Below are 23,482 nucleotides of genomic sequence, written 5' to 3' on the forward strand. Positions count from 1 at the left end.
TAAGAGCCACTCTTACAGTTGGAGGGCATGTATGAACCCAACTCCAATCTTTAAAGAGGCACCACCCAAGTTATCTATGAACATTCACCGAAGTTCAGAGGATCATCACTCAAGTTATCTCTGGACATTCACTGAAGTTCGTGGGGTCAGCTGACCCCTACCTCTCAATGCATCCGCCTCTGTAAGTGAAGAATTATGCAAAGTCCCGCGTCAAAAACCTAACAATTATATTTTGACCTGAGCATAACTGTTGTTTGTCTCTTTGAATTATTACTCCAGTTGAAAGTAAATTCGAACTATTTTTTTGGTAAATTAATCTTTAGGACTTTTTAAAATCAGCCAATTAACCCCACTGTTAAACCCGATGAAATTTTGTCTACTTTGCTGTCAAATACTAGCACAACTTGACCCTCAAAAGTGAATCACAAGCTAGTATTTGACAGCAAAGTATATGAACTTTCATCAAAATTGACGGGGTTAATTGACTAATTTCAAATAGTTTAGGAGGTTAATTTATCAAAAAAATAGTTTGGGGAATCAATTTCAACTGGAGTAAATAGTTCAGGGCTCGAACGACAGTTTAGCTTATATTGAGAAGTCATCAGATTTGGTCGAGAATCAAGTCTTTCATTTTTATACACATATTGAATAATTACATAAACAAGTCCGACATCTCAATGTGAATGTTTTGAATACAACCGTGTACTTGACTTAATTGTGGTTACAAATGATATTAGTTTGACATATATACATGGGTTTAACCCCTTCATAATCTGATTACAACTTCTTCCATACAGTGATTAAATTGAATTAATGGATGTCAATTTTAAATCTAATCCAATCGTTTCTTCACATCGAATAACTGCTGGTCTAATCGTCTTCGTGTTCACAGTCGCCACTCTCATTCACATGCTGCCTGCACGAAATAGAAACTCACATTGGTATCCTCATCAAAGATACACATAACGAATAAGTGAAAAGAAGCACATCGCAACCAACGGTGCAAAGCTCCGAGAGCATTACCAGTTCATGGAATATTATGTGATCAACAAATAACACTCTTGAGGAGGAAATGTGCACCTCTATGAACTAGTGAACTCTTTCAGGGTAGTTCATTTATCAAAAGGAACTTTGTATGTAAAAGAAGCAAAAGCTACACTTTTTCTGTTTGTAACAATAGTTTAGATCCGATTCCAATCTTGTCCCTGTAATTCTAATTTGAATTACCCTTATTTACTAACATTTTCAATGTGATTCATATTTAAATTTCTATGAGATTTACTTTCTCTCAACAAAAAAAAGTTCTATGAGATTTATCCTGATTTTACCAAGGCGGATAAATGATCATTATGTAATTGTGGAATAAGGACATGGACGAAGCGCAAATTTGTTCACCTTTTGACGTAGTGAAAAGAAATCCATACCTCAATCTTTCACAAAGCCGTGCTAAAGCATCTGAACCTGTTCTAGACGCAATGTCCTCAATCGTAGAAGCATTCTTTAGATTAACACTATCTGCAAGCCTAAATTCACACAATTCCTTCAAGGTACATGCATCAGTCAACACGGCTGAATGGCCACCACCAGCTGCAAGTTTTCGCACTTCCCCAACGCACCTGTGCGATGCAAACTTCAATCAGTGTGCCAATCAAGATAGCCACAAAAAAAACTGATCGTGAACAATTTATCTGTACCGTACCAATCAACTGGAGATGGATACCAAGCGTAAGTCAGTTTCTCATTAGATGCTTGACCATAGCTATTGTAGCCCCATCCATGAATTCTTCCATCCCTTGTAGAGATAAGTGTGTGGGAGTGTCCACACGCAATGAGTTGCACACTAGTTGGAATAACCAACGCAGGAATATTCCGGAAAAATGACTGAGATTCATTAGGGTTGCATGAAAATAATCCCGTTTCAGGGCCAAGGCCTAACTGCCCTGCACGACCACCACCCCAAGCATAAAGAGCTCCCTTCTGAGTCACAGCACATGTATGTACGCCACCGCATGCAACGTCCTTTACGACTATTCCATCAAGTGCGACCACTCTCCTCGGCAATAACTCTTTCTCCCCAGATTGAAGGGAACAATGCCCAAGTTGACCCATGTTTCCTAGCCCCCAAGTATACCTATGAGGGCCAAATAAAAGTATTGTGAGGAAGAATTCCGAAAAGAAACTACAGGTAAACAAACAAATGAATAAACATTGTAGTACAATAATAACCGACTCGTTGGGAAGACTACATAACAGATCAAGAGTATACGAGTATAACTGGCATGTCACTTCTTCATAACACATCAATATCAGATAACCTCTTTATCTAGAACCTTGGTTAGTAAAATAACTGAGACCAAAGCATTTCTCATAAAAAATGGCTGGCCTGTCATAAGCCCGGTTCCTTCACGAACGAAGTTCAGAATCAACAAGGGTTCGATATGAATAAAAAATCACAGATTAAAAACAAATATAAATTCCGAGAATGCATAGTCGCATAAAATGCGTCCAGTATTCTAGGCATCCTGTCTCCTTTTAAATGTGAGATTCCCATACGAAGATTTTCGCAAACCTTCTGAACTAAATGTGCCATGGGGATAACCACAATACTTAAGCTTAGATGTATAACCTAATCTCCATCTAAGAATTCCTCAAATCACTTACACCTCGCCTTTTTCAGATATAGCTGCCGTGTGGTACTCCCCGCATGACACTTGGGTAATCTTCACAAGCTCAGGGGCTTCATCTAGGAACTTCGCGTATGCATTTATTATACGAGCCCCCTGTAATCCTTCACATGTAAATCCTCTGCCAAGTTGACCGTATTCATTATATCCTGGTGTATCATCACAGTATTAAATTTTGATTAATTAGAGGTGGGAGAAGATGAATTTAAGGTTTCTTTCATTTTCAATGGGATATGACATCATCAGAAACTAAGAAATGGAATATGCATTTACCCCAAGCTTGTAGCAAGCCATCCTCTGATAAAGCCATCGCATGAACTGCCCCACAAGACACTTGACGGATAATCTGTGAGAAACCTTCTAGTAAGTTGCAGGTATTAAGTTTGATAACCATTCACTCTACCCTTATAAAAGCATTTCACTATATAGTGATCCTTTTCTGAAGCATTCGATACGACAGGTGTTCATCTCTATCTTCTCGTAGGTTTTGGAGTTGTGACCTAAGACTAGTTTTCGAACTTTTTTTATGCATTTCCTGCAGTGACAGTAAACCCTAGCAGTTGTTCATCAACCAACCCGGGTGATGATACTAATCAAGGTTATTAAAATTACCACCCCAACTTTTTCTTAACAGAACCAATTTACCTGATAAAAGAAAATGATTTTACCCACAACTGAAAGCTGATGAGCTCATACCGAGTCATTTGAAATCGTAATTCTGAGACCGAACAATTCCAACCTATAAGGAAAAGCATAATGAATAGGAAGTGTAGCATACCGTGTTTGGAGTAAAGGCTCCCCAAAACAAACGTGGAAGATTCGATCCCTGTCATGAGAAGTAGGGGAAAGGTAAACAAATTATTATCTGCCAAAGAGGAATGAAAGCAGGGATGACGCTACAGAAAATCATAGTAGGACCTGATTCTGCCCCCACACCCAAAGCCTTCTTGTTGAGACGGTTCCATCATTTTCACGAGGTTCTGCAATGGCAGCGGTACAATGTGCTCCACAAGACACAGATTTCACAAACTCTGCCTGTAATTGCTTCACTTTCTTCGGATTTTTTCTTCGCTCCTCCGTTCCATCTCCCAATTGACCAAAATCATTAGCCCCTGATCAATTGCAAACACAATACATATTTACTCCATTAACTATCACAAACATACGACTTGTCTCCATCATTGTAATCAACCATTTCCAAACCGAGAAATGGCGGTTTAAGATGGGAAATCGTTCGTTCCCACAATGCCATTGATTGAACTCATAACTGAAATATTATCATCACAGAGCCATACAGATGAATCATAACCCGGGTAAAAAAACAACCGTCTGATTTTATTCACCAAAAGTCATCAAATTTACTTTCATTTTTTTTCAGAAAGATCAATTTTACTTCATCAACCACCACAAATCAACCATTTATCATTACTCATAATTTGCAATTTGATTAAATTCAAAAATGGAAGAATTGAAATTTATAAAAATTAACAGAAATATTAAAAAAAAAAAAAAAAAAAAAAAAAAGAAGATGAAAGCTTAATTACCCCAAGTGAAAAGCGACCCGTCTGAGGTAACAGCGGCGGTGTGCTCGCGGCCGCAAGTAATGTCCAGCCACCGCGAATTAGCCCCCGCCGTACACCCAAAAAGCTCCGGCGAGAGCTGCTTCGGGATCCTCAGCTGCTGCTCCTTCCCGTTCCGACCCGTCTGCCCGGACTGGTTATATCCCCACACGTATATCGCACTCTTCGTCGGAATGCTGACCGGCTGGTTGCGACCCAGAAGCTCATCAATGTCCATTTTCATAAATGTCCTTCACAAATTGAACCACAAAGTTGCAAACTTGCAAGTCAACGAATTTGAAAAAAGTTAACAAATTTGAATCCAATTAAAGGAGAAAGTTGGGAGCTTTACAAAATGGGTGCTCTGTTTGGTTGGATTTTCTCGGCAGCCAAGCAGAGGAGAGAGAGAGAGAGAGAGAGAGAGAGAGAGAGAGAGAGAGAGAGAGAGAGAGGGCGAGTGGTGGAGATACCTGAGGAGTCAAAGTGGAAGAGGAAGAAAGAAGGGAGAAACTGAAAAATGGTTGCCGTTGATCATCTGTGAAATATAAAGAGTTACATGTTGTGTTCCGAGAATCTGGGAGGTGAAGGCGGAGTCGGGTCGGGTCAGTAGTTGAGGCCCGCATGCATGACACGCACGCAGCTGTGTAGAACCAATGAAATTTTCTCACCACAAAAATATATTTCAATAAATTTACATTTGTGCCTGAACAAGAAAATTTAAGATTACTATGAAATTTTAAAATGACAGAGATATAAATGATGGAATTTTATTTTCTATGATTTATGAATTTTCTTATTTGGTTAACCTAAGAATAATGGAATTTGAATACATAATTCTTATTTTTAAATTCTCACTCGTAGAAACTTAGAAATAACACATATTTACATTGAATTTAAACTTGAGAATTGAAGGTCTCAAATTCCAAATTTTTTTCCACTCAAAAATTCTGTAATTCTATGTTTATAAATACAAATAAGGACATTTGTGCATGTCAACTTATAAATTTTGACTTTTGTCAAAATTCCAAGTTTATTTTCCTCATCCAAGCATATTGTTAGTGAAGGTTATGTATTTTTTATTGCAACTCTAAAAATTTAATTACACTCAAGATTTTTTAAGTTGAGAAATAATACAGACCAATGCACAATGATTTTTTTATTACTAATAACAACACACATTTTTTTAGTTAATATTATGTTTTACTGGTATTCTTCTTCGTTTATGAGTGAGTGATCCTAAATTCAAATTTCAAAATTCACAACTAATTTATTCTGTCCCACTTTAGTCTAAATAAATATGTCTTTGTTTCAATTTTTTTTATTTTTTGTATAATTTAAGAACTATTCGTCAATTTGCGTCTGACCTTATGAGGCACTACTAATTACTCTTATGAATTTTTATAACTAGCCAATTTTTTTCTACTATTAGATTTTCAAATTTTCAGTCTAACATGTCGTCCCTTCTTGTCATGTGTAGTCCACCTGAGATGAACAATTTATATGACACAAATACATCGTCACATAATGTCTCATGCCAATAAGAAAAACAATACTTTTTTTTAATAAACGATTATCTACACTAACGGGAAGGGGGTGGACTTAGCCTCATAATGGGCAATCAATAATATGTTCAATTCACATTTGATGAGAATCAAACCTAAGACATCTCGCTTACAATTGAAGAGGAATACTACTAGACCGTAGTACTAAGTGGTAAGAAAAAACGATACTTAAACAAACAAATTACACATATTTTTATTTGGAATAGGATCATCTCCGGATCCTCTTTGTGGGGATCCGGAGAATCAATCAATCGAATCCGTTTATCGTACATCATGCGGTTAGAAATCATTTTGAATTTTGAATTTAAAATTGAATAGAAATAGTACTTAACGAAAACTGACTGCACGATATACGATGAACGGACACGATTGATTGATCCCCAGAGATCAATCAATCGTGTTCGTTCATTGTACATCGTACGGTCAGAAATCATTTTAAATACTTTTATTTAAAATTAAATATAAGTAATACATGACGAAAATTGATCGCGAGATTAATCAATCGTGTCCGTTCATCGTACATCATACGGTCAGAAATCATTTTAAATACTTTTATTTAAAATTAAATATAAGTAATACATGACGAAAACTGACCGCATGCTATAAGATGAACAGTCATGATTTGAGGATTCCCAATATCCTCACAAAGAGGATTCTCCTAGTTTCATTAGGATGACATACCACCATGTCATATAGTCCATCAACCAGGAAAACTTTTGACTTTTGAGGGTAAAAATATCATTACCTTTTATGCACAGTATTCTAAAAATCAGCCTAGGCGGCCACCTAGGTGTTGGACGACGGCCAACCGCTGCGCTTAACTCCAAATCGGCTACAAAATTGGAGAGCACATTAGGTGGGACTAGGTGGAGATATGCAAGTCTGGGCAGGACTAGACGGAGACTAATTGGGCTTATATGAACAAGCTGGAATTTGCAATTTTTTCTGTTGTAGAGTTGGCTCTACGAAGAAGACGACTTTGTTCCAAACCTTACTTTGCACGATTCAATTAAGATGGTCCCACCATCTTTTATCTAGGAAAAGGATCTATAGCTGCAGCCTGCACGTTTTCTTTGAATGGTCCCCACCATTTTTTTAAAATGAACTTTAACAAAAAGCTTCAGGTACTGTTCACTTTAACGAAAAACCACATTTTTACACTACAAAGTCAATCTTGATACTATTCATTTTGTCATTTATTTTATCCTTATCGTTAAAACTTAAAATTTTTAAGCACTTTTCATTAGTTTTCCTTTTTTTTTTTACTACTTTTTATACCCTTTTCTTTTTCCACTCTTAACCCCGTTATTACTTTTCATTCTTTTTTAATTTTTTTGTTGTAATGTTTTATTTTTTTTTTAAGATCATACCATATGTATTTTTATTATGTACTTAAAATGCTAAAGCTCTCGCTTAAAAAAAAACATATTATTTAATGTTTAAATTTGATTATCTTATAATTCTAAATAAAATTATGTATATTTTAGATATGAACAAACATTTATTTATACGATATATAATAAATTTACTTAAATCTGTTGAATATGTGGTTTTAAATTGTGAGCTTGTTGTACATATATCATCCTACAATACTCCTCACTATGGTTATATGACATATATGCTTAATGTGTTTTTAAATTTTGGACTTGTTGGATACTCTTTTTGCATTTTATCATTATTTTATTATTATATCTATAAATTTCATATAATTATAATTTTTTGTAAGTATCAATATGCACTTATTTACAAGATATACTAGAAATTTACCTAAATCCTTATAGGCCGCATAGACCCTGCTCTAGCTGCCTAGGAGCTAGGCATTAGGCGCTAACCCGTCGCCCGACTAGCACCTATCATTTTTTAGAATCTTGTTTATGCATCGCTGAGGCATTGGATCGCGTCAAAATGCCATGCAAGTCCTCCACTTTTTTTTGATCAAATATGCCACTCAAGATTATCTCTCATTGACTTTTGCGTTGCGTGGGTAATAGCCTGAAAATAAAAAGATGGAAAAGTCCGCAGTGCATCTATAAAGCCAGTACGTGCGAGTGCGATTGCGATTGCATTCTCTTTCTCCAAAGACGCAAGCTCTTGATAAAATTACAGAATTTACAGTCTTTACAGACAGACAGGTAACCTAAGTGCTTAGTAACTTTTAATGAAGGCATCAAAGCTTTCTACTTTACTAGATTCATTTGTTTCATCAATCGTTGTGTTCGAATTTGTATGGATATGTTGGTAGATGTTGGTTGGCTTTTGATGTCAAAATTGCCCAAGGGAATTGTTCTAACTGCCGTTAATTTTGTGGTAGAAGTAGATACATGGCTGGTGTGAAAAAGCTCATCCAAATCGACATCGTTTCGGATACGGTATGCCCGTGGTGCTTTGTGGGCAAGAGAAATCTTGAAAAAGCTTTCGAGGCATCTCGTGATCGATTCAACTTTGAGGTTCTCTCTTTTTCCCTTTTGTTGGCTGTTGTTGTTGATGTTGACGTTGTTGTTGTTGTTGATGGTGTTGTTTAAAAGCCGTCTTTGACAACAAAAAACGCTTCTGAATAGGTTTGGTAGGAAAAATTAAAACTATTTTGACTGTGTTTTTAATAAAACCACTTATAGTAAAAGCGGTTATGAGCAGCAGTGCTTCCTACAAAAGCAGTACCAAACCGACCCTAAGTGTATATAAGTTGTTGGTTTTGTGTTGTGCCGTGATTCCATCCTAAATTGTTGTCACTATATATGAACTTTTCAGGTTAGATGGCATCCATTCCAACTTAATCCCAATGCGCCTAAAGAAGGCGTTGATAAGAGAAGTTATTACGAGGAAAAATTCGGGTCTAGTAGGTCGAAACAAATGGAGACTCGGATGCAAGAGGTATCGCTGCAATTCTATGACTCACCTGTACAAATCGAACACATAAAATACATGTTTCCTCTCATCTGTCCGGTCACTCACTGTGTCCCCTTTGACAAGTGCAGATTTTCAGAAGCCATGGCCTCGAATATAACCTGTCCGGACTCACGTAAGTGTAAAGGATACTTATTTCTTCCTTTTCCATTGTTACGCTGATTGTGTTAACTGTAAACAACAAATTCGTGATGGAAGGAAATCCCGGAAAAGGTTTTGTTAGAACTTGGGTTGCAGTTTATGTATTTAGTTATTAGCATTGTGTCGAAATTGTACAGGGGAAGTACTCTAGATAGCCACAGGCTTATCTATTTTGCTGGGACTCAAGGGCATGATAAGCAACACGATCTTGTGGGTGAACTGTTTCTAGGATACTTCACACAGGCAAAATACATCGGGGACAGGTAATTACGCAGAGTTTCAGGCCAGTTTTCGATGAGTTTACATCTGTATGCCTTAGGGTTGTATGTAGTGATTTCTTTGTTTTTATAGTTATGTGTCAAATGTTGTGAACCGCTTCCATGGGAGAACAAATGAAGTAGAAGTAAATGCTTTTACATCCTTAAATCTGAATTAAGAGGCACAACACAAATATTTGCAATTTGGATACAGGGAATATCTTCTGCAAAGTGCTCGAAAGGTCGGAGTAGAAGGGGCCGCAGAGTTTCTTGAAGACCCCAACAATGGGCTCGATGAGGTTTGTTTGCTGATTCCTTCACGTTGCTATTATTTGCCAAGTTAACAAACGAGAACATAACGTAGATTTGAAGATCGACTGATTCAACTTATAAGATTCTGTTTATATGTACCTGGTAAGTACATCTGGCTAGAAACAACCGTCTATATTTGCGATAAATCTGATGTTGCTCGTTAATAAAATGAAGGTCAATGAAGAACTAAAGAAGTACTCGAGAAACATCAATGGAGTCCCACATTTTTTGGTGAGTGATGAAAACTCACATATATGAATGTTGAACTTTTGTTGGATTAGCTTAATAGATCCTCTACTTATGAATCCCTTGGTTCTTTCGGCAGATTAACAACGGAAAGCAAGCGTTAAGTGGCGGCCAGCCGCCTGAGGTGTTCTTGAGAGCTTTTGAAGCAGCTACAAAGTGATGCAACTGCAACCTCATGTATACGAGATTTCGCTCTCCATCTCCGATAAGAATCCAACGTTGGAAATATATTTTCAATACATACGAGTAATTTTCATGTTGTTTGAGTGTGAATCATGAAACTTTTATTTATTCGCGTGATGTAAGAATGCTAATGGTTCTGAGTGTAATGTGCATCAATGGTTTGTTTATATGTCTATCCATGTGACACCGGGTTTTCTCTGTTCCTTTATTTTGTTCATGGTTTCAAATCGCTGTGTTTTCACGAATCACGTTGCTAGTAAGATTAAAATGCTTGAACTTCGACATGTTTCTGCAACGCCCACAACTACATCGATAGGCAAACTCTGAAAGTCGTTTGAAAATATTATTCTATTCCTTTTTTTCTTCATACGAATGATATCAAGGAAGAGGAATCGAACACAGATGCTCGGGCAGAAGACTAAAAGCTTTAAGCACTGCAAGCAAATAGTTATATTATTTAGATGAGAAATATTCATCATGCCAAAATATACTAGCCAGGTCAAAATTTTGTTTGCATGAAAACTCAAACTTAAAGCACAAGAGCTACGTGGTAGGTTGTAAAACTTTCCAACGTTTGCAGTCCACAAGGTTGTCCGAAACCCACTAAGCCAATGCATGAACAACTTTAAAACAAAATCATCATCAGATCCTCGTACGTTTAGCTCCATTTGTTTGATCCATCTTTTGCAGATGCACATTTCAATCGATATGGCTAGAAGGAAAAAACCTGTTGAAATTGATATAGTTGCACACACTGTGTGTCCGTGGTGCTTTGTGGCGAAAAGAAATCTCGACTAAGCTCTGGTGGTAGGTAACGATCGATACGAGTTCGAGCTCCGATAGCGTCCGTATTAACTCGACCCCGATGGCCCTGAAATAGGCACCCACAGGAAAGAGTATTACGACGAAAAAGCTCCGCGAAGATGTGTCCGAAGTGTTCGAGGAACGTATGTCAGATGTAAGACGTCATGCACCAAGAATCTCAACGTACAAATCCATATAAAGAGGGAGGAGGGATCCTTGGTTTATTGTCATGCACCAAGAATATCAACGTATAAATCCATATAAAGAGGGAGGAGGAATCCTTAGTTTATTCGAGGGACACCTTCGAAGGGCTTACATTGTATTTCAGTGATCTGAATCGTTTATTTTCTTCTGCAACGTGTTGAAAAGGTTGATGTAGAAGGGGCCCTAACAATCGGCTCAATGAGGAATGTTCTTCGAAAGATTCTAGCATACAACTAGAGATATATTTCCATCTCTATGTAGCTCTCATCACGTAACCATCATGTAATAAGACATACGACGAAGGTGATACATCCGGGAACAACCAAGAATTAAACACGAGCAAAAACAAAACAGCGCATTGTGGTTTTCTTATTTATGATTCTTTTTTATGGAACTGAGAAGGTCATGGAAGAGCTCAAGAAGTACTCAGGAGTAAAAAGGAGTCCCATATTTTGCAGTGGATGATGAAAACTTCACATTTCGTAAAAATTGTGACCCGTTTGATAATTATTTCGTTTTATTTATGTTTGATTGGCTAATACATTGATCCGGATCCACATATTATTATTATTTTTTGGACGGTAGCTGTCCCGTCCCGTCCCATTCCGTTCCGTCTCGTCCCGTCTGCATACCAAACGATACCTTAGTGGTGCTCAGCCAACTGAGGTCTTTCTGCCTTTGAATCAGCCACAAAATGATGCAACTTCCCATCTCAAAGCAGTCTCTCTATGTGGCTCTAACAAGAATATGCAGCCTTGGAAACATGTTTTAAATGCTGAGCAATTTCCTTTTGTTCAAAAATTTTGTATGTTACAGTATTGTTAATGACAATCGTTAATCGAGCGAAATCATATTTGAATGTGCAATCTTGATTTACAGTCTAATAAAATATCAAATATCCGACAAATGAGCGCTCGACATTCATCTGCATATATTTATCCTTACCTATCCTGCTTTTAGTTCTACCCGATAAAAATACATTCCCTTGCATTCAGTATTTTAGCGCGCTGATAACAATTCCCAATAAACAATTCGGCCAGCTTTGACACGCCCCGACCCCGATATTTCCCCGAATATCAGGGTAGACACGTGCTGGCCGACACCCGAGGGTGACGAAAGCCATTAATTGATACAAAAGCTAGGAATAAGAAATAAATACGAGTTATGAATTTAAAAACAATGAATTAACAATTTAGGAACGTGTTCAGAGCATACAACTAAACCTAGTCACTAACAAGAATTAAGATAAGATTGAATGAACAAGGAGTAGGTCCTACCCCGAGAGGACTCGAAGATGCCGCTGCGGAAGTACCTTAATGCCGGGATTCTATGCCTCGTTTCTAAGACCTGAATGGGGGCGCAAAACAAAGGTGAGTGGACCAAGTTTATATACATACAAAGTATGAAAACAGTTATGAACATACTAACCCCCACAGTTTAATAATGAAAACTACTAGAATAATAAGTGATAAGCTTTTCAGAAACCTTTAGCATGCCATAAAACAATTCATATATCTTTCTGCAAATCAATCTCAAAAAATCATATCAAAAAGCATAATACAAGTTGTGCTGCTAGTGAGTGCACTGAATAATAATACTCCCGGCCCAATGCCTGCACCTTAGTCTCTGTGCCCGTAGCCAGAGATATCTCCCTCCCGGCCCAATGCCTGTCTCCGTGTCCCTCAGCCTTTCGCTAGGGATTATTTCTCCCGGCCTCAATGCCAACACCAGATCCTCGCCCCAGGCGGCATAGTGTTCACTAGGTACGCACAAAACATAATTCATCTCTAAAATACAACTTCGTAGCATAAATTCATCGATCCTCAATTCAAATAATTCTGCAAGGCATGCTATTAAATTATGCAGTTCTACCAATAAAACATGCAACTTTTCGAAGGTGGTCCACTCACAGATACTCCATCAAAAGCTGCGCCACTAGTGAAGACAGAAACGTTGCGATAAGTGTCCCTAAGTACAAGAACGTACAGTTAATCAAACTACCCAACAATATAATTCTAGGAAATGGAAATGGGCCTTGGATTTGGATAGGTTAGGATCAAGAGGTGGTTTGGGCTTGAGCCCAACCCATACTTATACACACACGGCACACACACCAAACATTTACACATAAATATATATATATAAACACACACACTCCCACGCATGCACACACACACACATATATATATATATATATATATATATATATATATATATATATATATATAAATACACACACAGAGGCAACATGCATATATATATATATACATATATATATATATATATATATATATATATATATATATATATATAGATACATACATATAAAACACACGCATGCACAGCATGCATATATATATATAAGCACACACACGCACAGCAAGCATACTTACACACACACACACACGGTTCACGCACACACACTTGCACAACGTACACACTGCACAAACACACACTCACGAACTCGCCGGAGTTCGTCGTCGGAACCGGACATGCATGCACAAGGGATGGTAAGAGTTAGGGCTTGAATAAGGGGTTCTAAAACTTCACAAATATACCTAAGAACTCACCTGGACGCACTGCAGCAGGTTTTGGGAAGAGATGGACCTCGAACTCGTCGGAGTTCGTCGTCGGAGCTAGATTGTTAGCACAGTGAAAAACTGAGATCAAAACCCTTGAGTTTTGTCATAAAACCAGCATGCATAACCCAGAAATTTGAAGGAACACAATCTTTACCTGGGTTCGAGTTTTAGAGCTTTGAAGCTCTCGGCTTCAATGGCAGAAAAACCCACGGTGCTAAGATGGCGCATGCAAGGGTATCGTTGAGTTCGTTAAGTCTCAAGGATCCCAAATATATGGTTTTTTGGGTTTGATTTGTGAGGGAAGTGAGGTGAAAGCTAGAGAGAAGCTCTCGGAGCTTAGAGAGTGTGAGAGAGAGAGAGAGAAGAAACCGAAAGAAAGAGAGCATTGAGATTCTGAGATGAGTTTCGGGCAGAGATGAAAGGAAAGAGGGATCTGAGAGCTGCCACATGGCAGTTTAAGATCAATAGCCTTTCTAGATCAAGGGTTAGGATTAAAAGAGAATAAGGGACTAAATTGATAGATAACAAATATGTTCTAGGGGAAAAATAGAAATAGGATGAAAAATGGGGGTGGGGTTTAACAAGCTTTGTTCAGTCTTTCTAATCTGATGTGAGATTTAAGAGACACCATTAAGGGAGAAAGAAGTGAAAAAATTATTCATAGTTTAACCAACTTTCTACTCCACAGAAGACAATTACTACTCAATGACCACAGCAATTCAAGAACACAACTACTGAGCCTTATCCCACTAAGTGGAGCCTATATAATCCTAGAACGCCACAACGCTCGGTTTTGTGCCAATGCAAGAAGTACCAAATAAATTTCTTTTCGCTGAAAACTTATATAGAATGAAAATTTAATTACAAGTAATCAGAAATCAAGTTTATATGTACTATCAAAGGACACTTTTTGACATGTGGTATTGACAATGAAATCACTTCTGTAGTGTTCTCTCTTCCGAAGTTGTTGGATTCATCAACGACGCAAACCTTTTCGATCGCGATCAAGTCGTTTCATCGAATGCCATCACCTAGAAAGCCAAACATATAAATCCAGAGTAAAACAATAGAGGTTGCAGGAGAAAAGCAATATGCTTTATTACAATTTGTCATATCAGATAAAAAGCCTAGAGAAATAACTTTAGGATGGACTTTCTTATTTTTTATAATCGACAGTACAAAACCAAATTGCTTGATCAAGCAGCTCGAGTCTGTGCGTGTTCGTGAGGGAAAAAGATATTCGAGTACTTCAGGAACAAAAATAAATCGTTAAAACGTCTAACCTTCACGTGACTGCAGTAGACTAGAACAGTTATCTTTCCACTAGTCATAAAATACGAAAGATGCATAGCAATACATCGGCAATGGTGGAATTTGCCTATAACGTAACAAAGTAACACAAATACTTGACTGTAGTTGAAAACTAAAAGCCGTTACGACCTACAGATTATCATCATTATGAAGGAAAATGTTACCTTGCCACAAACAGGGCAGCTTTCACTTCTCTCCATCCATTCATATATACAACCAAGGTGAAAATGATGAGAGCATTTTGTCATTATTTTGGGGTTTTCTGGCGTGTATTCTGCATACAACGACAACGGAAAAAAAAATGAGAATTTATATATCAGAAGTTATATGTACCATAAGGGTACACTTTCCAGAACCGTAAACCAATCAAAATTGCAACAAATATTGCAAATCCACTTAAGTGCGTTTAACACTCTATCCTAGCAAAGCTAGAATTTGACATGAATGGAGGTGAATATCACTACCCAGACCCTTCCCTCCTAGCTTCGGACCCAACTTAATGAAGGAGCGGAATTTCTAGGGAAGCAAAGCAAATGCACCATGAAAATGCACCCTTTGCATATGTATTTGAGTTTATTCAATTCGGTAAACAAACATTTGCAATTACCAGATTCTAAACAGGACAGGGTCATCATTCATGTCGAGTATTTTAAAGTGGAAACGACCATCAGACGCACAAAAAAGTATATACGAAGAAACTTTGGTACTAGAGATTGAGGAAGAAGGAGAAACACCACCAGTCAAAGAAACCCAAATAAAAATTACCTTCAAGACATGTTGGGCAAACATCCTCATCCTCTGATGATGTATAGAAGTTCCCAACTCCAGTTGTGGTTTTGGCTGATGATAACTTCATTGAGGACTTGGAACGATGTTCTATTGACCCATCTTCACAAGCAGAGCCATTCCATTTTTCTCCTGTACTCAAACTTTCAGAATCTGCATCAGTATCACTTCTTAGAGGTTCAGCCTCCTCATGAGAGTGGCTTGAGCCCTTCTCCCGCCTAGAAATCAACCCATCCCGCTGTAACCGGATGTATCTAGGGTCAGCATCATAAGGCAAGGGCCTTGGAGGCGAACGATACATGTCAGATAAGGAGTTGTCAAGTGATCCCGAGGAATTCATTGATGCAGCCCCCTGAATGGATGAGGGGATTGAATGCACTTCCCCTCTTCTGAATAGTGATGTATACTGCAAAATAAGAGAAGATAGCACGTTATACTTCCATCTTGAAGATTTAAGTTTTTATCATCAATATTAATATCTTAAGAAGCATCAGTTTCAGTTTTTATACTCTTCAAAACTTCTAAACAGTGAGCACCTGCCTACTTGAGCAATCAAAAGTAAACTAGAAAAAACGGCTTTTAATTTGTTCCAGCAAAATATCCACAGGGTTGCCAATGCAATAGAAGATAAGTGAGGGCACAAAAGCAGCACTGAGCATAACTACAAATAAACAAAAGAACTATGATGAAACTTTTATGCATTCTAAATATGTGGAACTCAGAAAATAAAAAGGACAAGAAAAAAGAAGAATTAGTTCAGTAATGAGGATGACGAAGGCAGAAAGCATACCACATTTAGAAAGTTCTGAAGAAAACAACGAAGACAGACACATTCCCTATATGCAGAACTGTTTGGATTCACATAATCTTCAAAATCCTCAGCATTCAAACAACAACAAACAGAACCCATTGTGCCAGCTTCAAAATAAATCTCGGCAACAATTCCACACTCTCATCGACCGAAACCAACCAAGCTCCACTCGTGTAATAACCAAAAGAGTGCTAGGAGCAATAACTGTACTTTGACAAGTATGAGAGAGGACACAAAGCTCGCAGAAGTTCCACTGCCTCTGCGGACTAGTACCCTCCCTCTTTTATTTAACAATGTTGAATGCCTCAGTGGTTTTGGTATAACCTAAGGTTATATTCTTCACCTGCAAAATAGAAGACAGTAAATATTCAAGTTTCAAACAAAACAACAACATCGACAAGGAAAGATCTAAGACTCAAGAGTGCTATCCTCAAACAAATTCACCAGCTGCAAAAGACCCAAAAAAATGCAATTCATGTTGATCAGTTTAATGGTACAGAGAGTTCATACATTTGAAATAAACCAATCATGTCATTGTCATGTTTCCTGCGAAAGATCGTAAGCACCTAACCAATTGCAGCTACATAATACCATGACTTCAATAATAAGTAAACATAGAAAATTGAGAAGGTCATTATGATTATAATGTTCCACCAAAGAGGTATTTTAAGACATAAATTCCCCACATCTATTCAGAAAGCAACCATCTTTTGGTTCCTCACCCTCCCTCTAGTCTGGTGACAAAGAAAGGCATATACCAACCAACACAAAAATTCAAAGAAATGTGAAGGTAAAGTCAGTCTATCCAAAAACTTTAAAAAGTAAATTGTGAAAGGAAAACAAGCAGTTATTCCAATTTTTCAAAGATGATTGAATTAAAAGAACCCAGAAAAACACATAAACCAATGTAATTAGACAGACCCTTTGGCAAAAATCAAATCTTGGAACATCCAAAAGGTTCAAAAAACAAAACCCAACTGCAAAAATCAAATTTGCAGCAATCAGAATGTTCATGGAATAAAACCCACTATCAGAAAAAGCAAACAAATAAAAAAATCAATCCCTTCTGCAGATATCAATTCATTCCTGATACATGAATATTCAAAACACTGCAGAAAGCATATAAGTATCAGAAAAAATTACAGATACATAGATTTTTAAATTGAATAGTACCTGAGAGAGGTGGGAAGGAAGTGGAAGGAGAGAGATGGAGATTGATATTGGTGGATGGACAGAGACAAGTGTCACCAAGGAATCGGAAATTCAGCAGAATCAGGAACTGGGTGTTTTGATAAATAGATGATTAAAAAATCGGATGCTAAATTTGGGTGGGTGGGTTGAGTAATTTGGGTCTTCGAATTTGTAAAATATGTGTTGGACTTTCGTTGTATTTTGGATTTTGGGAGATAGAAGCCATGAATGCGCTCCTTTAATCTTTTGTCTCCTGACGGTGGGTGGGTGGAAGGAAGAATCTATATTTCCTTCATATGTTATTTTGCATTAACAATGGAAATTAACTTTACTTTAATGATCCCAATCCCAATCCAAATATAAAATAAATAATTCTCCCCCAAAAAAAAAAAAAAAGTTTTGTGTTTTTTATATTTTTATGCTTTAAATGTCAAAATGGTCTCTGTGTTTTACTCTATAGGCCAATTTAGTATCTGTGTTTTGCTCTATAGACCAATTTAGTCTTTGTGTTTTCAATTTTGTCAAATTGGTCTATATATTTACATCTGTTAGCCAATTCAAGACAATCCGTTAGAGGAACGTTAAAATTGACATGTGTCAGGCACGCGAGATGACAAAAAACATAATCACCCACTAAATAAATATGATGTCTATCTTTAGAAATTGACATTTTGTTTAATTCACTTGAGTACTACATAGTTTAGGACATGTTAATATTAACTGTCTTTTAACATATTGTCTTTAATTGACTAACGGATGTAAACATAGGGACCAGTTTGGCCATATTAAAAATACAGTGACTAAATTAGACGATAAAGTAAAATACAGAGACCATTTTGATATTTAAGCGTATTTATATTGGTAGAACCTTAAAAAATTGGTGTCTATTTATTTATCTTTTCTATTGGTGAAGTATAAATTGTCATGACATGTTTACTTGAATTGGCTAGGAGTTGTAATTATTCTGTTCTTTAATTTTTCTTTGTATTTACCCATGGTATGTTTTTTTTTATTGTTAATGATCTGTTTTCTTATCAACTATAACCACTAATTTTATCTCATTAAGTGAATCGGTGATGCAAATTCTAGATACCATTGTGTTTGATTTCAGAAATTAAGGTAAGACCTACCTTTGTTTTTCATTTCTTATATGAGAAGTCAAAGAGTTAGAATCATTCTTTGTCCTCTCACACTCATTCTTTCTAATTTTTCATGTGTAATGATCAAGGAAGAAAATATCGGTAATATCAGAAATATCGGTAGTCCGAAAACACGGAAATATCGATGGAAATATCGGTAAAATATCGATATCGATAAAAATTATATGGAAACCACGGAAATTGTAAGAAAAACTTGAAAATTTTTATTGAAACTTTGCAGGATGTTTATTTAGTCAATTATCTATTAGTTTATCACACAAAAATTGGAAGGAAATGCATTGCATGATGGATTTAATATTATCAAGTTGATTATATAGCGAGCTAACAAACATTATGAGTGTAGAAAATATGTAGTAATTAATGAAAGAAGTCTAAACACACCATAATCATTTATATATAATGAATTAGTACAATATTTTACACAAAAGCCTAAAAAATTAAAATCCTAAAATTTTACTTTCCCACCCCCAAACTTATTGCACACCTTGTCCTCAAGGTGTGTAAAAATAAACAAAGATTGAAGAACAAAAATAAAAACTGTAAAAGATAAAACAAAAGCCTAAAATAAATAAACTAGAAGAAAAGGAAAATAGAAAAGAAAACAAAGAAATTAAAATAAACAAATAATAAAACAAAAATAAAAGAAGAAGAACAAAAATAAAAACTGTAAAAGATAAAACAAAAGCCTAAAATAAATAAACTAGAAGAAAAGGAAAATAGAAAACAAAACAAAGAAATTAAAATAAACAAATAATAAAACAAAAAGAAAAGAAGAAAAAGGACAAAGATCACCTGGATTCGAACTGAAGACCTGGTGCTATTGAAGAGAAACACGGCCCAACACGTCCAAGTCCACACTTGTGTCAAAGTGCAGCAACAACTACAATATATGCTGATGCAGCAGCTTCCTGTTTGAATTGAAAAACCCTAGCAGCTGCTACATATTTTGCCCTTGCCTCGAGCCCAGAGCCTCAAAAGGCTCTCTATCTCTCCGTAGCAGACCATCCCTTTCAATCTATCCATTGTTTCTCAGTTTCGCACCCCTTTTCAACTAAGAGCCAAGCAACATACATACCCATTTTCGCACCCCGTGGCTCTACCTCAAATCGGTCATCCTCATCGGCGCCCTCTACTTCCTTTCCCTCTGCTCCTCCCTCGCCTTCCTCCTCGTCAAGCCCGTCACCATGTCCCGCGGGCCGCGACCTCTACCTCTCATCCGTCGTCCCCATCGGCGCGATCCTCCTCGTCCGCGTCTCCCTCTGCTCTCTCTCTCTCTCCTCTCTTTTAGCCGCTGATCGAATACGATCTGTGAAATGCTTGCTCATTGATCTCTGAGCTCCGTCCGATCCGCGACCTTCCAAAGATGATGATCTTTAGCACTGTAACTGCCGGTGAGGTACTCGATCTCTCAGCTTCTACTGTTTTCTTCCAGATCTTGCTCGAATTCAAGCCCTTGCTTCTCGGATTAGTGTAATTTTGTCACTGATTTTGGTATAAAGTGGTGATTTTTGTTGAAAGATAGTGATGATTTTGTTCCGTTTGGTTGCAGGTTTCGTTCTTGCTCGGAGTTATTCCGATTCTCCGGCGAGGTTGTGACTGACTGTCGAGAAACCAAAAATATCGCGATATTATCTAAAATATCGCGATATTATCGATAATATCGCGATATTTTGACGAAAATTCCTCGGATACCTATTAAAATATCGGTAAAGCAAAAAACCGATAATATCGGCGAAATATCGCCGATATTATCGATTTTTTCTTCCATAGTAATGATACATATGAAATCAGAAGACATTTTAGACCACATTCGCAAATCAGGTGACGTGTCGCCAATAAAAAAAAACATGTAAATCAACACTTAAATAATAATCTAATCATCGACAACCACGTCATATTATTTACAAAATATGATTTAAACAAAGAGTAAACTGCCGATTTGCCCCCTGAACTATCACCCAACTTTCGATTTGCCCCCTGAACTTTTTAATTAGAAAATTAAGGACTTAAACTAATTTTTTTGGCCGATTTCCCCCCTACCGTTAGTTTTTCATAAATTTCATCCAAATTAACGTTAACTTTTATCATGTGCAAACCACGTAACTCTCATTTGTGGACAAAAGCGTCATTTCACTAGACCTTCAGACAGAAAAGCTATAAAATCACACATATTTGCATAGGTTTATATTTTATAAATCTAAGGTTTTCAATTATTTTAAAGAATGAAGTGACCGAACTACCCACACATGTTGTGCATATGCTTCCATTTAACAGAAATTTGGATGGAATGAATGAAAAATTAACAGCAGGGGGCAAATTGGCCAAAAAAATTAGTTTAAGTCCTTAATTTTCCAATTAAAAAGTTCAGGGGGCAAATCGAAAGTTGGGTGATAGTTCAGGGGGCAAATCGGCAGTTAACTCTTTAAACAAATGATTTCACTTGCATTACCCTTTTCCATTTTTGGTAGGATGCATGAATTAGTGGCCGAGGATCATATTGATGGTCTATAAAGAGATTAGCAATTTGTTTTGGCTTTTTGGCCAAAATGGTCATTGAGATTGATATAACTTCTCATTTTGGTCTATGATTTTTTAAATCAATGGAATTAGTCCTTGAGTTTGTTTACCATAAATTATTTTGGTCATTTTCGTGAAAATCTTCATTGAGTAAGAATAAAATGACAAAACAACTCTCAATGATTGGTGTGGACAAACTCGATGACTACTTTTATCGATTTCAAATCTCAAAAATCAAAGTGAAGAATTTTACCGATCTCATAGACTATTTTAACTAAAAAAAACTCTTTTGTTGTTCATCAAAGTGTCGGCCTTGCTATTATATGCAACAAACACCGGGCACCAAATAAATATTACAGTTTGAGAAAGAAACAATAGAAAGGACGCATTATCTTGACAAACATTGCACGCCAAACTCTAATTTTTATTCAAAAAAATCGGTTTCTTAGTAAGGAGCTTTTGGTTGAGAATTCCTCACATTTCCGCTTCAAGTTTTATGTTCAATTTCTCAAATTATATGAAAAGAAAAATAGACGATTTAAGGGAAGTGACTTATACATACATACATACATATATATATATATATATATATATATATATATATTTTTTTTTTATCTTCGTGCATACTCATATTTATTTTTAGCCACTAAATTACTGTGATTTTCAAATTTTTGTTTGTTTTCATTTTAGTAGTAAAAAACTTTTAGTTAAGAATATTTACTTTTGTTGTTAGATTTTAAATTTAGTTTCCCTCTCGTAAAAAAATAATAAAGATGCTGATTATTACTAAAAACAAAGAATTTAAATTTAATAGTACCTAGCACTAAGTGGTACGAACATTGAATAACTAATATTAAAAATATTTTTTTTAATAATTCTGAAAATCAAAATTAACAATTAAAATACACAAAAAAAAAGTGTGTATAAACTTATTCAAAACTCAAAACTTGACACATCAGCATATGTCAAGGGAAGCATTAAATTTGATTAGTTAAATTTAAAAGGTTGACAACTTGGATTGATACCGTACGTCTTGTCGTAGATTTTAATTTGAATCAAACAAAATTACACGGCTCGTTTCAGTTGTTTAAAAATCATCAAATTACCGTTGAACACATAAGCTCTCCGCCGGTGACGTCTCAGATCTACTTCTCCCTCCCCAACATTTTCCCCCAAATTCCAAACCCTAATTCTCACAAACTAGCGCAGACACCTCCATTGCCCCCAATCCGCAACCTTTCGCACTCTCCCGGCGCTGGTAGCAGTGTCAGTGTGAGGCGTTTGAAGTAATTTAGCTCCAATTTCAGTTTGCCAGTGCACGAATTAGGGGATTGAATGTTCGCCGCGGATGGCGATTTAGTTTCTGAAGCTTTTGTTCTCTGAGGATTCGTGAGAGTCTAGATTGTATACGGAAGAATGCAGGGCTCGTCGCAGAGCTCTGCGGCGGCTCAGCCGGAGGCGATATTGCAATGGCTTCAGAAGGAAATGGGGTACCGGCCTTTGGGTCCGTACAGTGCTGCTTCTAGCAAATCGCAATTGCCCTCAATCGACTCGATGAGGAAGATTTGCCGTGGGAACATGATACCCATTTGGAATTTCTTGATTACCCGCGTGAAGTCGGAGAACACGGTGAAGAATATTCGGAGGAATATAACGGTTCACGGTGGTGGCGGTGGCGGGGATGGTGGCGCATTGGTAAAATCGAGGAAGGAGGAGGGTACCAGGAGTAAAGGAGGTAGGAGAAAGGAGAAGCTTGGGGAGGGTACGAGTGCGGCGGAGACTAGGGAGGCCGCGCTGCAAGAGAGGGACTTGGCGGCAAAGGAGGTGGAGAAGTTGAGGAACATTGTGAAGAGGCAGAGGAAGGATTTGAAGGCCAGAATGTTGGAGGTTTCAAGGGCCGAGGCCGAACGGAAGAGGATGCTTGATGAACGCTCTAAAAAAAGGTTTGCACTTTTCTGAAAGATTGGCATTATCATGTGTACATGATTTGGTTCAGTTGAAAACTTGCTTTGTAAAATCTATTGTGATATGTGATTATCATCATATACAAGATTGATATGAGCTACGTAGATTATTTAGGGAGGAAATGCTATGCTATTACTCTTTGCAAGGTTTATTTGAGAATGATCTTATTATTTGAAAAATCGTGTTAGTTCATTGATCCACGCAACAAAATGATAACACCTTTTTTTGGAAGGCCGTGTAAATGCAAATGATATTCACAGTATAGTATTTCAATTTTCTAGTTATTCAATGTGGATTGCGGGC

At 37.0% G+C, this 23,482-nt stretch overlaps 5 protein-coding genes across 8 annotated transcripts in view; 2 read left to right on the forward strand and 3 right to left on the reverse strand.

Annotated features, from left to right (window-relative positions):
• LOC103442447 (truncated transcription factor CAULIFLOWER A) overlaps positions 1-23,482 on the forward strand; it is a gene marked incomplete at its 3' end in the record, with an annotated part of 45,035 nt that overhangs the window by 15,401 nt on the left and 6,152 nt on the right. Inside the window, 1 exon segment of the mRNA NM_001293840.1 lies at positions 22,950-22,976. Coding sequence (NP_001280769.1) covers positions 22,950-22,961 — 12 coding nt within the window.
• Positions 607-4,816, reverse strand: LOC103442448 (ultraviolet-B receptor UVR8-like). 2 transcript variants are annotated; one of them, XM_008381230.4, is made up of 9 exons: positions 4,714-4,816; positions 4,229-4,494; positions 3,603-3,796; positions 3,463-3,510; positions 2,958-3,030; positions 2,662-2,833; positions 1,700-2,131; positions 1,425-1,616; positions 607-916 (listed from the first exon to the last, which is right to left on the reverse strand). In XM_008381230.4, exons 2-9 carry the CDS (start codon positions 4,485-4,487, stop codon positions 871-873), a joined length of 1,416 nt encoding a protein of 471 aa, XP_008379452.2. In that variant the 5' UTR covers positions 4,488-4,494; positions 4,714-4,816; the 3' UTR covers positions 607-870. The 2 variants fall into 2 exon arrangements, with proteins under 2 accessions (XP_008379452.2, XP_008379453.2); XM_008381231.4 differs by having other exon boundaries at positions 4,596-4,799.
• LOC103442449 (uncharacterized) lies at positions 7,729-10,015 on the forward strand. 3 transcript variants are annotated; one of them, XM_008381235.4, is made up of 8 exons: positions 7,729-7,937; positions 8,120-8,252; positions 8,554-8,676; positions 8,781-8,824; positions 8,988-9,113; positions 9,322-9,406; positions 9,594-9,650; positions 9,745-10,015. In XM_008381235.4, the coding sequence occupies exons 2-8, from the start codon at positions 8,127-8,129 to the stop codon at positions 9,823-9,825; spliced, it is 642 nt and encodes a 213-aa protein (XP_008379457.1). In that variant the 5' UTR covers positions 7,729-7,937; positions 8,120-8,126; the 3' UTR covers positions 9,826-10,015. The 3 variants fall into 3 exon arrangements, with proteins under 3 accessions (XP_008379457.1, XP_008379454.1, XP_008379456.1); XM_008381232.4 differs by having other exon boundaries at positions 7,778-7,937; positions 8,123-8,252; XM_008381234.4 differs by having other exon boundaries at positions 7,791-7,937; positions 8,117-8,252.
• On the reverse strand, positions 12,002-14,017 carry LOC139187501 (uncharacterized). The gene is made up of 4 exons (XM_070804974.1): positions 13,593-14,017; positions 13,427-13,492; positions 12,767-12,824; positions 12,002-12,203 (listed from the first exon to the last, which is right to left on the reverse strand). Exons 1-4 carry the CDS (start codon positions 13,664-13,666, stop codon positions 12,087-12,089), a joined length of 315 nt encoding a protein of 104 aa, XP_070661075.1. The 5' UTR covers positions 13,667-14,017; the 3' UTR covers positions 12,002-12,086.
• On the reverse strand, positions 14,250-17,875 carry LOC103421531 (E3 ubiquitin-protein ligase At3g02290-like). The gene is made up of 5 exons (XM_008359574.4): positions 17,520-17,875; positions 16,326-16,689; positions 15,515-15,941; positions 14,914-15,023; positions 14,250-14,469 (listed from the first exon to the last, which is right to left on the reverse strand). The coding sequence occupies exons 2-5, from the start codon at positions 16,443-16,445 to the stop codon at positions 14,443-14,445; spliced, it is 684 nt and encodes a 227-aa protein (XP_008357796.2). The 5' UTR covers positions 16,446-16,689; positions 17,520-17,875; the 3' UTR covers positions 14,250-14,442.

Source organism: Malus domestica, chromosome 09, assembly GCF_042453785.1.
Source record: "Malus domestica chromosome 09, GDT2T_hap1".
Taxonomy (NCBI): Eukaryota; Viridiplantae; Streptophyta; class Magnoliopsida; order Rosales; family Rosaceae; genus Malus; species Malus domestica.

What these genes read in the sequence shown, in the direction of transcription:
- LOC103442448 (XM_008381230.4), bottom strand. Translation starts at nt 4,487, where the DNA reads ATGAAAATGGACATTGATGAGCTTCTGGGTCGCAACCAGCCGGTCAGC. An exon ending in GGGTGTGGGGGCAGAATCAG is followed by an intron (nt 3,511 to 3,602) that starts GTCCTACTATGA and finishes TTCTCATGACAG; the next exon opens with GGATCGAATCTTCCACGTTT. An exon ending in CGGCTTTGTGAAAGATTGAG is followed by an intron (nt 917 to 1,424) that starts GTATGGATTTCT and finishes TATTTCGTGCAG; the next exon opens with GCAGCATGTGAATGAGAGTG.
- LOC103442449 (XM_008381235.4), top strand. Translation starts at nt 8,127, where the DNA reads ATGGCTGGTGTGAAAAAGCTCATCCAAATCGACATCGTTTCGGATACG. An exon ending in GTGATCGATTCAACTTTGAG is followed by an intron (nt 8,253 to 8,553) that starts GTTCTCTCTTTT and finishes TGAACTTTTCAG; the next exon opens with GTTAGATGGCATCCATTCCA. An exon ending in TATAACCTGTCCGGACTCAC is followed by an intron (nt 8,825 to 8,987) that starts GTAAGTGTAAAG and finishes GAAATTGTACAG; the next exon opens with GGGAAGTACTCTAGATAGCC.
- LOC139187501 (XM_070804974.1), bottom strand. Translation starts at nt 13,666, where the DNA reads ATGCGCCATCTTAGCACCGTGGGTTTTTCTGCCATTGAAGCCGAGAGC. An exon ending in ACCTGCTGCAGTGCGTCCAG is followed by an intron (nt 12,825 to 13,426) that starts GTGAGTTCTTAG and finishes TCTTGTACTTAG; the next exon opens with GGACACTTATCGCAACGTTT. An exon ending in CAGCTTTTGATGGAGTATCT is followed by an intron (nt 12,204 to 12,766) that starts GTGAGTGGACCA and finishes GCCCCCATTCAG; the next exon opens with GTCTTAGAAACGAGGCATAG.
- LOC103421531 (XM_008359574.4), bottom strand. Translation starts at nt 16,445, where the DNA reads ATGGGTTCTGTTTGTTGTTGTTTGAATGCTGAGGATTTTGAAGATTAT. An exon ending in TTCAGAACTTTCTAAATGTG is followed by an intron (nt 15,942 to 16,325) that starts GTATGCTTTCTG and finishes CTTATTTTGCAG; the next exon opens with TATACATCACTATTCAGAAG. An exon ending in TTGCCCAACATGTCTTGAAG is followed by an intron (nt 15,024 to 15,514) that starts GTAATTTTTATT and finishes CGTTGTATGCAG; the next exon opens with AATACACGCCAGAAAACCCC.